General features: G+C 42.2%; 1 protein-coding gene across 15 annotated transcripts in view; it reads right to left on the reverse strand.

Annotated features, from left to right (window-relative positions):
• NRXN3 (neurexin 3) overlaps positions 1-13,456 on the reverse strand; it is a 1,462,974-nt gene that overhangs the window by 1,346,928 nt on the left and 102,590 nt on the right. For 10 of the 15 annotated variants that reach the window (XR_006740652.1, XR_006740674.1, XR_004986670.2 and 7 more), the window contains exons 4-5: positions 3,512-3,541; positions 586-597 (exon numbers count right to left, since the gene is read on the reverse strand). Coding sequence is in view for 11 of the 15 variants with exons in the window: in XM_045576377.1 (XP_045432333.1) it covers positions 586-597; positions 3,512-3,541 (42 nt within the window). In the remaining 4 variants the exon portion in view is untranslated. The remainder of the gene's footprint in view (positions 1-585; positions 598-3,511; positions 3,542-13,456) is intronic. The other 5 variants (XM_036430072.2, XM_045576345.1, XM_036430045.2 and 2 more) reach the window with 1 other exon arrangement.

Consider the following 13,456-nt stretch of genomic DNA (forward strand, 5'->3'; position numbering starts at 1 on the left):
TCAGTCTCACCAATCTTAGCACATCATCCCCATCAGTAAATTTCCATTCCCCAAAATACAGGCAAAAATAAGTACCCCTGGATTTTACATTAGATAATATTTCAAGTTATTCACCAACCCGCTTCCCTTTCTTATGTAGCATCCTTCCCTCACTGATGTTATCCCCAAATTCTGCAGTAATGGAAACAATGGTACATCGTTTCATGTCTCCTTATTCTCTCCATTATGTTTATTGATTAATAGAATATCCTGTATTAAGTAGAGTACGTCTTCTTCACATGCACACCCACTATCAGAGTCCCCCATTCCTTCAAGAACCAGGATGCCATAATGGATATGGCTCCTGGATTTAGCAGGAATTGGGCCAACTGGGAACCGTCACAATCATCCAACATTAAGTGCACTGAAGGGAAATGATAGCATTGGCTTTGGTTTTTTTGTTTGTTTGTTTTGCTTTGCTTTTTAGTTGTTAAAAGCACCAAGTTATCATCTGGACCATATTCATCAGAATCAACAATTCCCCTGGGATACATGAATATTTTAGAAGGCAGATTATTATAATGATAAAAATAAAATGATCACTACCTTTACTTCTACCTACAGAAATGAAGTGGAAGGTCCAATTAAGTAGAGGAAGCATGGTATCCACCATGGAGGAGGCAAGAGAGAGAAAAAAAGAGAGGAGGGAGAGCAAAACATCAGGACACTGCAAACAACACAAAGAAATGTAACACACATAACAAAACAGTAACTGCAACAGCACAACAACATTCTGAGAAGGTAGCACAAAACAAATCCACAATATGAAGCTTAAACAAGCCATAACAGTGAGACCTGCTTCCATCTGCAGCATGTTTAAGCTTTTTCCCATTAGTATCCCTTGTCCCATCCTTGGAAACAGGACCACGTTTGCATGCACAAGCACTGCACAGCCACATGTATGTGAAATCGCCCACCACATGTATGTGAAATCCCACACAATTAACCAATCTAAAATTGGCTAGGGAAAGTCTCAGAGAAGCTGAGTTCTGCTGTATTTTCCCAACATTAATAGGAATCATGAGAATCAAGAGTGTAACATACATGTATGGAGGTTGCACACACAACGTATTTCCACACATATTTATTTACATCGAAAACAAAGTCTGGAGACTCCAAGGGTACCATACAGAAATCTCTTTCATGTTGAAGGGAAAATGACAAGGACAATGAAAGGAGTATTGGTGGAGAATAGAATTGGTTTCTTAGTTAACCATCACAGGGTGAGCACAGATAAGAGACTGGGAAATGGGGGTGGGGGGGGAGAATGAGAGGAGGAGAAAAGTAGTTAAAAGACCTTCTAAAAAGCAGATTAAACTGCCAAATTGCAACTTAAAATCTCAGTGGCTCTGCCCACCCAGAAGAATTCTGCTTCCTTTCGTGAAAACTTTTCTAAAGAGGAATTCACAAATGTGCCTCTGTCACTATATTACTGCCTAAAGACTCTTTTTCTAGACGATACCTGACTTAACCCCCAGACTATGTTCACATGAGTAGGCCTGAGTTCTTTACTCAGGCACACATCAATCTGGGTGCCCAAGCTCAATAGTGAATAGAAACTGGGCAAGGTTGGCAAAAGAGGTTCTCCACATGCGTTTCATACCATACCATCATTGGGAGTTAGCCCTCCAAAATACCTGTGCTACATTAGTGGGTCTGAAACAAGCCTAACTAAGATTAAAGAAGTCCTCACCAGCCTGTCCCATTTGCCAAGACTCCATCCTATGGCATCAGTCATAAGATGCATTCAGACACTAAGCCACTATAAAAGCTGGTAGGACCCCTAAAGGGCAGCTGGGATTACCTCTGAGAGAACATAAAAGGGGGTTTTCTCATCAGAACTCTGGGGGTCTGCCTTTTCTAGTGTAACTTATCAAAATTAGGTCAGAGGATTCCAGCAATTCATAGAGCTCAGCTCCACCCACTTAGTAGAGTTGTGCTTACCTTTCTCAAACTGCCTAGCCACTAGGTCAACTTCAGTGCATCCCCACTCATACCCATTTCATAGTGATCTGCGATTGGTAGATAACTTTGCCTTATAGGCAGATAATGTCACCTACGAGAAGAGGCTTCATCCCATCCTCTTCCAGAGCTTCGTGTAACACCTGAAATTTTACATGACCTCCTCCCTCCAGCTCTGCTCTTTGACACTTGCTCTGTACCAGACAGTGTCTTCATTGAAAAATTCAGAGTCCATATCATGGATCTTGGCTCAGGTCTAGAGGATGCACTTCTGTTGGGAAAGTGTGCTTCCTCCTCAACATGCCTTATCATTTAGGATGTCCTTCACTGTCCACCTGTGCAGCTACCTGGACACCATAAATTTTTTTCTCAGCCCTGGGTGGTTCCAGGATCTGACCAGAATCCCCTCTATGGCAGCACTATGTGATGGATCCAATGTAAGGGAGTAGGGGTGGCAGGAGAGATGGAGAAACTCTTCAGTGCTGTCCCACCTTTGTCAAAAGATGAAGAAAAACAGAACAAGGAAACACCCTTCCTTCCCCTTTTCTTTGGTCCCCCAAAATGGGCACTGATCCCCATGTGTATTTTGGAGGGGAAAAACAGAAGAGAGATTAAAGTACAGTCTTTTCGTGTCAGGGCAAGGCAGGTAGCCCAATCTTGCAATCATCCCAAGTCTCAGAAGGAACACAATAGTAGCAATTGAACAGCAAAGGAAAAGACAGTTTTAAGTAGGCTTAGTTCTCAAATCCTGATTTAGGCTGATAATGTGGAAAATTTTTATTTAGGAGAAAAAGGCTTCATTCACAGCCCACCCTGTGCTTAGCTGAGCTGAATTTCCTGCACAGTTCATTCCCTGCATATTTGAATATTTTACGTTGCAGATGCTGAATTCACAGATCTTTATATGCAGTTTTCTTCAGGGTGTATAATGAGTTAGAATCCTGCCACGAGGACATTAGCATGTTCTCTTGGTGGTTTTGCTTTTATACAAAACTGAAAACAGTCAACCCCCAAGGGCTGCCTTTCACCATGAGGGGCTAAAAGTCATTATAAAGGGCAGTGGGGATGGAGGGAAAGGCAGAAAGCAAACCTTCCTCAGAGTGGAATTCTGGGAGAAGCCCAGCTCCTCTCCCCTAACCCCAGCATGGGGCGTGGGGAGGAGCAGGAGGAAGTTAAACGCTCTGCTGCTCTGAAATTAGCTTCATTCACCCCCATTACCGACACCGTCATGCCTTGTTTCATGCTTCCCTCTCAGAGGCAGCCCTGCAGGGCCAGCACCCCAATGACAAATGTGCAGAATGGCAAAGCCAAGGAGATGATGGGGGTGGGGAAACCACGATGCATTGGGAAAGGTGCCCCTACCAAAAGGGGCTCTGCTGCCAGCCTGGCCTGGGATGGAAGGAACAGGCAGCAAATGGCCTGCAGTGATGATGAGGGTCCGAGCCACCAGCCAAAGGCACAAAGGCAAGCGATTGGGGCAGCTGTAGCACCACAAGCAAAACACACCTACCTTGTTCACTCATCATGAGATGGGAGAGGCCTTGAGGAAGAAGAAGGGAAAGGGGGATTTGGAGAGGGGAAGAAGGAAAAAAGAAAGAAGACAAAGTTAGAATTCCAAATGCAATGCAATGCAATCTTCTCTTAATTCTTGAGTGGATAGAGGGGTGGCACACACACTTCAGAGCATGCAGAGGGACTAAGACTGCCTTCCCGCTATGGGGCAGAAAGACCAGCTCTGCAGCCTAAGACAGGCTTCTATTTGCTGAGCTGCTCTGGGCCTCATCATGAGAACTCCCACACTGCTTCCTGCCATAGGCAGGATCTGCGATAAATCTATTAATGCTGAGGTCCCTTGGCAAAGAGACTCCAGACGCTAGGCAAAATAGGTTTCTTTCTTTTAAGTTATTTTTAATGGTAATACATGGTCACTGTAGAAACTTTGGAAAATTCAGAAAAGAAAAAAAAATAATTATAATCTTACCATCCAGAGATAACCATCCAACTTTTTTTTTTCATTTGAGATACAGCATTCTTTTCTATAAAAACTGAACACACCAAATGAGTTCCTGCTTGCAAGAGCTGCATAGACAACAGGAAACAATGTTCTGATGTCCCCTATTGCCCTCTTCTTAGCTCAGTGACAGTCATACTCCTCTGCTTCTCCACCACCATCTTCTCCTGGAAAGTCCCTCACCCTTGATCAGAGAGGTCCAGCCCAGCACTGAATGGGTTAAAGAGGGAACTACAGTCCCAATATAAAGAATACAACCTCTGGCTATGTTCTCATGGAAGTCAAACAAGGTTATTAAGAACTCATTACTTCAAGGGAAGTATAAACTCTAATAAACCTATTATAAGAAAAGATTTACAACCAATAAGCAACTGTACCAGTCAGTTGCTCTTCCATGGCTTTTATTATTACTGGAGATATTTGACAAAATCCAGATCACTCAGAGAACTTTTACCCATAGTGAAATTTAAGGATATATGGGTTAATAAAAGAGAAAAATCTCTGAAGTATGGAAATCTCTAAATGTTTTTGGAGATTACTAGCAATTTAGAATAGTAATCAGAAGCAAAATATGGGTCAAGCAACTGACTTTTTAAAGATCAATGGTATATTAAATATATAGATGGATACATAGGCCATAAATGTCATGGAGTCTATTTTTTAAATAAATTTTATTAAACCATAACCATATTTTAAATGCATATTTCTGGCATTCGTTTCTCGAGCCCTAGGATTAATATTCATGAAAGAGTGGAATTGTGCCAAAGCAAGTCATTCTCATGATTTGTTTTGTTTGTAAAAAATTAATTTTTGGTATTTTATTTGGAGGGGATAGTAGACAGAGAGAACAACGGGCCCTAGATTTGGCTAACAGAAACTTTGACAGAAGTCACCTCTTTAAAAATGCCTGATATTTCTGGAGCAAGCCATTGCCTTCAGCATCCAGACCAAGAGCACTAAGAGGGGAGGTCTGGGAAAGGCAGGTGAAGTATGTAGAAAGGTAAAGGGGAACAGAATAGGTATGTGAATTCAGTAGGTGACTATTCACAGGAGGGTTGTAAACATTGAGAGATAAGACTAAGGAAGATTCAAGAAGTACCTAAGAGTAAAACAGAGAGTTAACAATGTAAGAATAATAATAATACTGTATTATAGACTTGAAACTTAAATGGTCTCACCACAAAAAGAAATCATAATTATGGGATGGATGTGTTTGCTAACTATGTTGGTAATCAGTTTGCAATTTGTAAATGTATGAAACCAGCATGTTTACCTTAAAGTTACATGGTATAATATATTAACTTTATCTCAATAAAGCTGGGAGATTAATATTCTTTTAATTTAAAAACAAAAGTACAAACATTTTGTACCTGTGAGTAAAGATTATTGGCAGCTGAGAGAAGGAGTGAGTAGAAGAGAGGTGGTGGATTAGTCTTTATCTGACCCAAATAGATATTTCAAATATTTACCAAGTGAAGAGTAAGCAGAACACTTGATAGTCAGAGTATTTAAAGCTCTGGAGAAGCTCCTACAGTGGGGCCCCATTTATGGGCTACAAATGTGTTTCTTTAAAGTAGAATTTCCCAAAGTGTATTTTACTGGCCACCTTCATCAGTCACATGGGGACGCTTGACAGTGAAGATCTGGGTCTCACCCCAAATCTAATGAATTAGAATCTTGGGGAGGAGGTGGTGTAAAGATCTGAATGTGAAATGGTTTGCCCAAGTGATTGCCATACTTACTAGAACTCACTTGAGAGCTACCCCTTGAAGTGGCATATAATTCAAATTTTGTTAAAGTAAATTGTATGATAAAGGCAGTATTGAATAAAGAGGCATTGGATATTTAATGGAACCCTGCAGTGAATCCTTTTGCAAAAGGAAGAATCCTTTTAAAATGCAAATAACCCACCACCTGTGTCTTTAAAATTCAAATATGTACTTAGCAGGTTTTATTAAGCTACATATGTAGTGGCAGCATTGCAACTGGAATCAAATGTTCATATTATTCAACTTATAAAAATCTTAAATAGAAATATTAGGCCAAGAATGTAGATCAGGGATCCTGATGTCAAAACTCTTGTGTTGCAGGCAATAAAGCAAAAAAGAACATGAAGAGGAATATACAACAGGAATATCAGTATCATCTCATGTACAAACCTATCCTCATAGCTGTGGTGTTAAGAACTGGAAACTAGCCGAAACCGGTTTGGCTCAGTGGATAGAGCATCAACCTGTGGACTGAAAGGTCCCAGGTTTGATTCTGGTCAAGGGCATGTACCTTGATTGTGGGCACATTCCCAGTAGCAGGTGAGCAAGAGGCAGCTGATCAATGTTTCTCTCACATCGATGTTTCTAACTCTCTATCCCTCTCTCTTCCTCTCTGTAAAAAAAATCAATAAAAAATATATTTTTTAAAAAAAAACTGGAAACTACAAATTCTAGAGACTCTAGGTCTTTTCTAAAATTCTGTTGCTAGCACCTTTCTATCCCAAAACACTTTTAAAAATTAATAATAATTGCAAAAAATTAGAAAGCAATTAAATATCTTCTATCTAGATCTTATACCCTAGCTGGATCTAGGGGCCATTCTGAGTCTCAAAGTGTCCGCTATTTTTTACTCTTCCCCTCACTCTTTCCAGAGCTATATTCCACCCCTCTGTGTCTGTGTATTTGTGTGGTGCACAGGTTCTCAGCATACATATAAGAACAAGAGGGGGAAAAGCTCACCAGTAGGTAAGATATACAAAGTTGAAATTGCCTTAGAACAGACTGTAAATCATATGTAAAGTTTATGCAAAATATACCTATGGCCCTCTAAATTGCATGCTATCCTTTGGGAAAATCCCCATGGAGCTTGTTGCTTTTGCAGCTTGGGAGAATGGAAATGGCTGTGAAAGCAAAGCCATTTGTAAGCGGCTGTGGCCATCATGAAGCCTGTCATGGGAATGACTAATGCAGAGAATAGGAGCCATTTACTGGAATGGAAAAGAGGAAGATGCAATGTTCAGGGACCAGGCCAGAAGGTGAAGGCCTTCATCATGTAAGCTAATAATGTCTCCCCCTCAAACCTATACTAATCCCACCCACCTCAGATAATTTTATATCCATCCTTCCTTCACTCTGGCTGGGAAATTGGGGAAAGTATTTCAGGGAAGGAAGGAAGTCACTCATGCGGAAAATATAGATTCGGGGGAGGAGCGGGGAGAATAAAGCAAGTTAACTGCCAAGGCTTTTCTTTCATTTGGGGTAACTTTTATGCCAGTATAAAATCTACATATATCATCTCTTTCTCCACACTGAAGTACAGAAATTAAATGTCACTAATTACAGCAAGTGCCAAGTGCCAATGTTGAATTCTTATGAAGCCACAAGGACTTTTGAAAAGAGTAATTATGAAAAATCAGAAGGTAATGAAAACATTCATTCTGGAGAAACTAAGGAGCTAGTGAGGATGATAGAGGATGGCACTAAGAAAGAGAGAAGCTACAAGTGACCACTTCTGTAAGGTGACCAGGAATTTGGAAAAGAGAGAAGGGGGAAGAAGAAATGCACATTTTGGCATTTTAAGCTAAGCACCTAAAAGAGAGGAAATTCAGTTATCTTGGAAAAAAGAATTCTAACGTTAATAATATTTGTTGACTGTGTACTATAGGCAAGGCATGGCTATGTGTCATCTCATTAAACCTCACTCTATGGGCTAGACATTGCTATAATTTCCATTTTACAGATAAGCAAAGCAAGGCCTAGAGCCAAAGTCACACTATTAATAAGAGGTGAAGTGAGGATTCTAAGCCAACAGATGGGCTCTCCAGGCTTTGATGGTAACCATGACACTAACTATTCTGTCTAATTTGGTGCTGGTAGAGAAGGAAAGACACATGTCTTATAGAATTCAGGACAGAAATAGTGCCTGGATATCAATTCGACTTCATCCCTGACCCTGGTGGAGCATGATATGAGAACTTGGGGAATGCTCCTTCTAAACAGCCACCATCTTCCCAACTTCAATTTCCATTCCCAGATTCTACTAAAACATAAATCCTTTCGATTCCTAGGTCATTTCTTGAGGTTATTAAGGCACTTTCCTCATTAAATGGAAATCTGAACACAAGACACACTTAAGCTCCTCAATCGTTGTCACTGTCCTGTGTGTGAGACCATTAGGAAGTCAATGGAGATCTGTCATTATTGATAGGGGTGATGTAGGGACTTGAGAGTAAAGGAAGGACAGAGACAATGCAGTCATGATGTGGGAAGTTGATCACTGAAGGCAGGAGGGAGGGCACAGGGGATGGGGTGGAGTTGGGAAGAACAATGCTTGAAGGAAAGAGGTGGGTCCTTCACCTCTTCCACAATTATGCCTCAGACCAGCCCTTCCCTGGCAATTCCCCAGCCTTCATTGTGGACTTTGGTCTCCTGGTTCTATCAGGGGTTCATCAGTAGCTTTCAGGCGAGGATGAGCTTGTTCAATATTTTGATCAATGACTTGCCTGAGAACACTCATGGCATGCTTTCTTGTTGTGATGAACTAAAGCTGAGGGGAATAGTTAATTTGTTAGATATCAGAATCAGGGTCCAAAAGGATGTGAATGGGCAAAAGTGAAATTTAACTTAAGGGACAAATGTAAACTCCAGCACTTAAGCAAAACACCCTCAAGTCCCCCCGAATAAAAAGAAGTCAATAGTTCCATCTCTTCTCCACACTGACTGTTCTAAACCTAGGGTTTTGGTTCAGAGAATGGTGCAATGTATTAGGAGGGGCAAGAACCAGGTGAGGTGTGTCCAAAGAATAATCAGAATGGTAAGGACTCCAAAACAGGTCACATGCTGAATGGCTGAAGGAAGTGCTACACACAGATCAAATAAGAGGGAGCTAGATAAAGACATGAGAGATGCCATCAAGCATGTTAGAAATTGCACCTGCAAAACAAAGGAGCAAGTATATTCTGCAAGAATAGTGGGTCCACAGAAGAGATTCAGAGTGGGGTTTTGAAAGATAACTACCAAAAACCCAATCCAATTCCAAGACTTTATACTTCTATAAAGTATGATGCTCTCCAATGAGGACAAATAGCTATATGAAACATCTGATATTTGACGGGTTTTTACTTACAAAATGAGCATTTTAGATGGTTCAAACTAATACCACCCATAAAAAGGTAGGCACTAAAGAAAACTTCAATGAATCACCTAATGCCAATCGTGAGCTCACATGGGAAGATCACCTATCTACATATGTTATTTTGGCTTTCCTATGAACCTTGCACAGCATTGGGGTTGAATTGAATATTTGAAATTATGATGATGATGGTTTCTAGAAAAGAGCCTGTTGCTAATTCTTCAAGAAAGGTGCTACTAAGGTCCAGCCTTTAGGTTTGCCTTTCCATGCCACTGTGTTCCATCCTCAGCATTAAGCCCTTTGTAAAATGTCCAACTTTGTTCTAATAGCTGGGGGACTGGATTGAACAGAAAATATTTCTTCCAATGTCACCGATGAATCACCAGCACCTTCTGTGTGGCATAACCATAGGGAAGAGGAAAGAATGTTGGCAGCATCTTCCCAATCTATTCCAATTCTTTAGAGGGGGAGAAGGGTTTTCTCACATGGAAATAGCATAAACGGAAGAGAGATGAAGGCAGTCATGCTTGTTACTCAAAGGGTTAAAGGATCAGCAATTATGACTTTTAGAAAAATCTTCCCAAAGAAGTCTTTGATCTGTGACTTATCATGAACTTCTCTAAAATAGCTCTTCAATCACTAATGACATGAAGCAGAAAGAAACACCTGATGTGCTGGATGAAAGAACTATACCCTAATAGATCATGGCATACTGGATTTTAAAAATTCAGGGTCGAATTGAACAAAATCAAGGAATGAACCCAAGTTTAAGTCAAATAAGACATTGATTACACAGTGCAAGAAGGGCAGAGGATAGCTTTGCAGCAGTTCAACTTAATACTACAGTCATTAAGAAAAAATGCTAAAATGCCTGCTGTCATCATTAATAGATGTAAAGAGTCTAGAAAGGGAAGTAATGAAACCACTTTGTGATGAACTGGTTGGGACATATCCATAATACCATATGTGATGTGGGCATCCTTCTTTGGAAATAATGCCTCCAAAAAGGTCATTTTTAGAGAACAATGACCTGGGTTATAAAAAAAAGAAAACTAAAACCTTTGTATAGGATGCCTAAAGAAACTGGAGATGCTTTAAGCTTTAGAAAAGAAAATCCTTAAAGACAAAAGCCCTGTCTTCAAATACTGGGAGTGTAATTAGATCTATTCTGTGTCTCCAAGGGCTGGAAGCAATACAGGTGGTGAAAGCTATAGTGACTCAGAATAACGAAGAACTTGTGAACACTCAGTGATGTCAGAATGGAATGGAATGGCTAAAGGAGTAATATGTTGCTCATCACTAAAGGGGTTCAAGCCAACTCTAAATAAACTCTTATAGGAGAGATTCAGAAATTAGGTACACAGAGAGCCTTGACAACCTTTTGGGTTCTTTCCATTCCTGAAATGCTGATTCTAACAACAAAGCTTCATGAGCACATATAATATGACAGGTGGTGGAGATGTAGGCATAGAAAAGTTGTCAAAAAATAAGACACTCCCTGTCCTTCAACAGCTCACACTAGCCAATAAGGAGCATGTGGGGGATAATATATAGTTGACTATAGTATATTATTATGATGTCTCTACCAGCCCCATGCCCTCAGGTGCCATGGGAACCCAGACAAAGAGATCATTCATCCCAACCTCCCTTAATGTATGAAGGTTATAAAATAATGGTCAAAGCTAAAACTTTCCAGTCCTTTCACTTTTAGGCTCACTTTTCTTTAAAATAGTGGTTTTCCATCTTTGGTCATATTGGAATCCCCTGGGATCTCATTCATTAGTCCTTCAGGTGATCTGGCTGCTTACCAGAGTTTGCTCTCAAAAATCTAAGCCCTGGGTTTAAATCCCATCTCTCTCTCTTATTTGCTGTGGGATTCTGAGCAAGTTAACTTTCCTGTGCCTCTTTCCTGTAAAATACCTGCCTCCAACTTGTAAACCACCTTCTCAGCATCAACATGATAATCATCAGAAGCCACATACGGAAAGCATTTAGCACAGTTCATGGCACATGGGAAGGGCTTTTCAAGCTTGTAGTCCTTGCTGTCATTATTAGGAGACTATAAATCTAGGCCCTCTCTCCACTTCACCAACCTTCTCTTGTCAACACTAGCACAAGCAGCTTCCATGCCAGATATCCTCAGATACCTCCCACCATGGTCAGAGTCCCCACAAGGGCACCCACTGTCCTTAGCTCTCAATTGCATTCCATCCCTTCACTCCTCTTGAGGCCTAACCCCACAAACTGACTAGCTCATTCCAAATCCTTTCCAGACCTCCCTAGGCAGATCTACAGGTGGGGAGGGGTTACATGGTGGCCATAAATAAGCTGTGTGATTTAGCTGAGTTATATGAAAGTTCCATGCCTGTTTCCCCTCCTGTGCAAGGGAAAAACCTAGAATGGTTTCTCTTAGGTCTCACCAGTGGCATTTTGACAACACATTTTTAAATGAAACCCTCACCCACATTCTAGCACACTTAGCATTCATTGACCTTTCCTACTAAATTTTGCCAATGCCCCCTCATCATTGGAGCAACAAATATAGTCCCCAAACATTTGAAGGGTCAGGATGGGTTAGTACTATGCCACTGAGATTATAGGATAATTCTAATGATTTTTTCTCCTGCTCCATCTCTGACCTTGCCCTCTGGAACCGGGAAACAGGATGGAATTATAAGCAGCATACCATAAGTGAGTCTGCCTTGCCAAAACAATAAAGCAGGAGATTTTAGAAGACCTAGAAAAAGTTCCCAAGGCCCAGCTATCTGCTTTCTTAAGTTAGCCAAAGCTGAAGGCAGGCTGGGAGCAGCTCTTTACACACATTTCCTCTTCAAGAACTGCTCTGGGAGCCCAGGGGTTCTTCCCAGGCCCCAGCCTGGAAATTGGCTAGAAGCTGAGACCAGCCCAAGGCCCCTTTCCAATCCAGTGGTGCACAGTAGTGTGGATTTCTCTACAACCCACACCCCCTCACTGAGCCATGAGAAATGAGTTAGTGGGCTGGACTTGGCCTGGGAGTCCAACTTGTGGGACCTGCCCTATCCTAAGTTATCTTGCTTCTTGCTACCTAAACTTGTATTTGGAAAGGGCCTGGACAGTGACTTGAGCAGACTAAGTGGTCAATAATGATCATTCCCTTTCCCTTCCCAATTCTCTTCCTCCCCACTACATCCCATCAACCCAGAAAGTGGATACTTCATGCTGTGACCAGCAAAACCAGGAATTGGGCTTTAGCAAGGTGGACTACACATTCCTCAGTGCACACAGCCCTGTTGGCTCCAGAGTGGAGGAGGTGCTGGGAATTTCAGGTCAGTGTGTCTTAACCGTTAATGTGCATCCCCTGGGGGATCTGTCTGAGTGAGGCCTGAGATTCTGCTGTTCTAACAAGCTCCTGAGTGAGTCGATGCTGCGTGGTGGGTAGGTTACCTCTGAGCAGCAAGTGTCCAGGGCAAACCCTTTGCGCCCATAAACACAAGGCAGACAAGTGAGATGCTGCATCCAGACTTGGGGTTTAGAAGTGTCCCTTGGGCTGGACTGAGTGGCCCTTTGGAGACAGGGCAAGGGTGAGGACAAACAATTAGGTCCCTTTTCCAAGGACAGCCTGAGACTACTTAAACTGAAGGGGGCAGAGATCAAGAGCAGGCAGAAGGGAGGCTGGAGCAAAGGCAGTCGTGGCTCTCAGCAGCTCAGACCTCCTCTGGGTCCTGGCAGACAAGAGCCCTTCCTCCCTCACTTGCCGAGCTGTGATGGACTGAGGCAAGAGGCCTATTTCCTCATCAGGCCTCTGATATAACTAGGGCACTTCTACAAGGTCACAGTTATTCATTTAAATTCCAGCTCTAATCAGCAGACAAGGCCTGAGAAATCATCCCTTCAGAGGAGAGGCTGTCATAGGGGTGTCATAAACAACCCCTCCCATCTGCAGAGAAGCTGGGGGAATGGGAAAGGGGTCTCATAACCCCAGGCCCCTGCACTATTCCCTGCCTCCTAATCCCTCCTCTCATCAAACCCCCACCCCTACCTCCAACAGCTTCCTCTCCCCTTGGCTGAGAATTCTGAAACTAGTAGGAAGAGAGGATAGGCCTGAGGACAGGGCACAGCACAGCAGAGCTGGAACAGTCCCCTCCTGCCCCACAGGCAGCCCAGGAAAACCAAGGACAAGTCCCAATGGGCCAGAAGTGTGGGATGAGGGCCAGACAGTAGACCCTTCAAGGCCACAAATGGATGCCATGGCCTTGGAGATGTCTCTTCCCCTCCCCAGGCCTCAGTTTCCTCTGCTGAGAAGTGGCACTCCTTGGACAGGCCACCCTCTGAGCCCAACATGCC

This window comes from Pipistrellus kuhlii, unplaced genomic scaffold, assembly GCF_014108245.1.
Source record: "Pipistrellus kuhlii isolate mPipKuh1 unplaced genomic scaffold, mPipKuh1.p scaffold_m20_p_1, whole genome shotgun sequence".
Lineage (NCBI taxonomy): Eukaryota > Metazoa > Chordata > Mammalia > Chiroptera > Vespertilionidae > Pipistrellus > Pipistrellus kuhlii.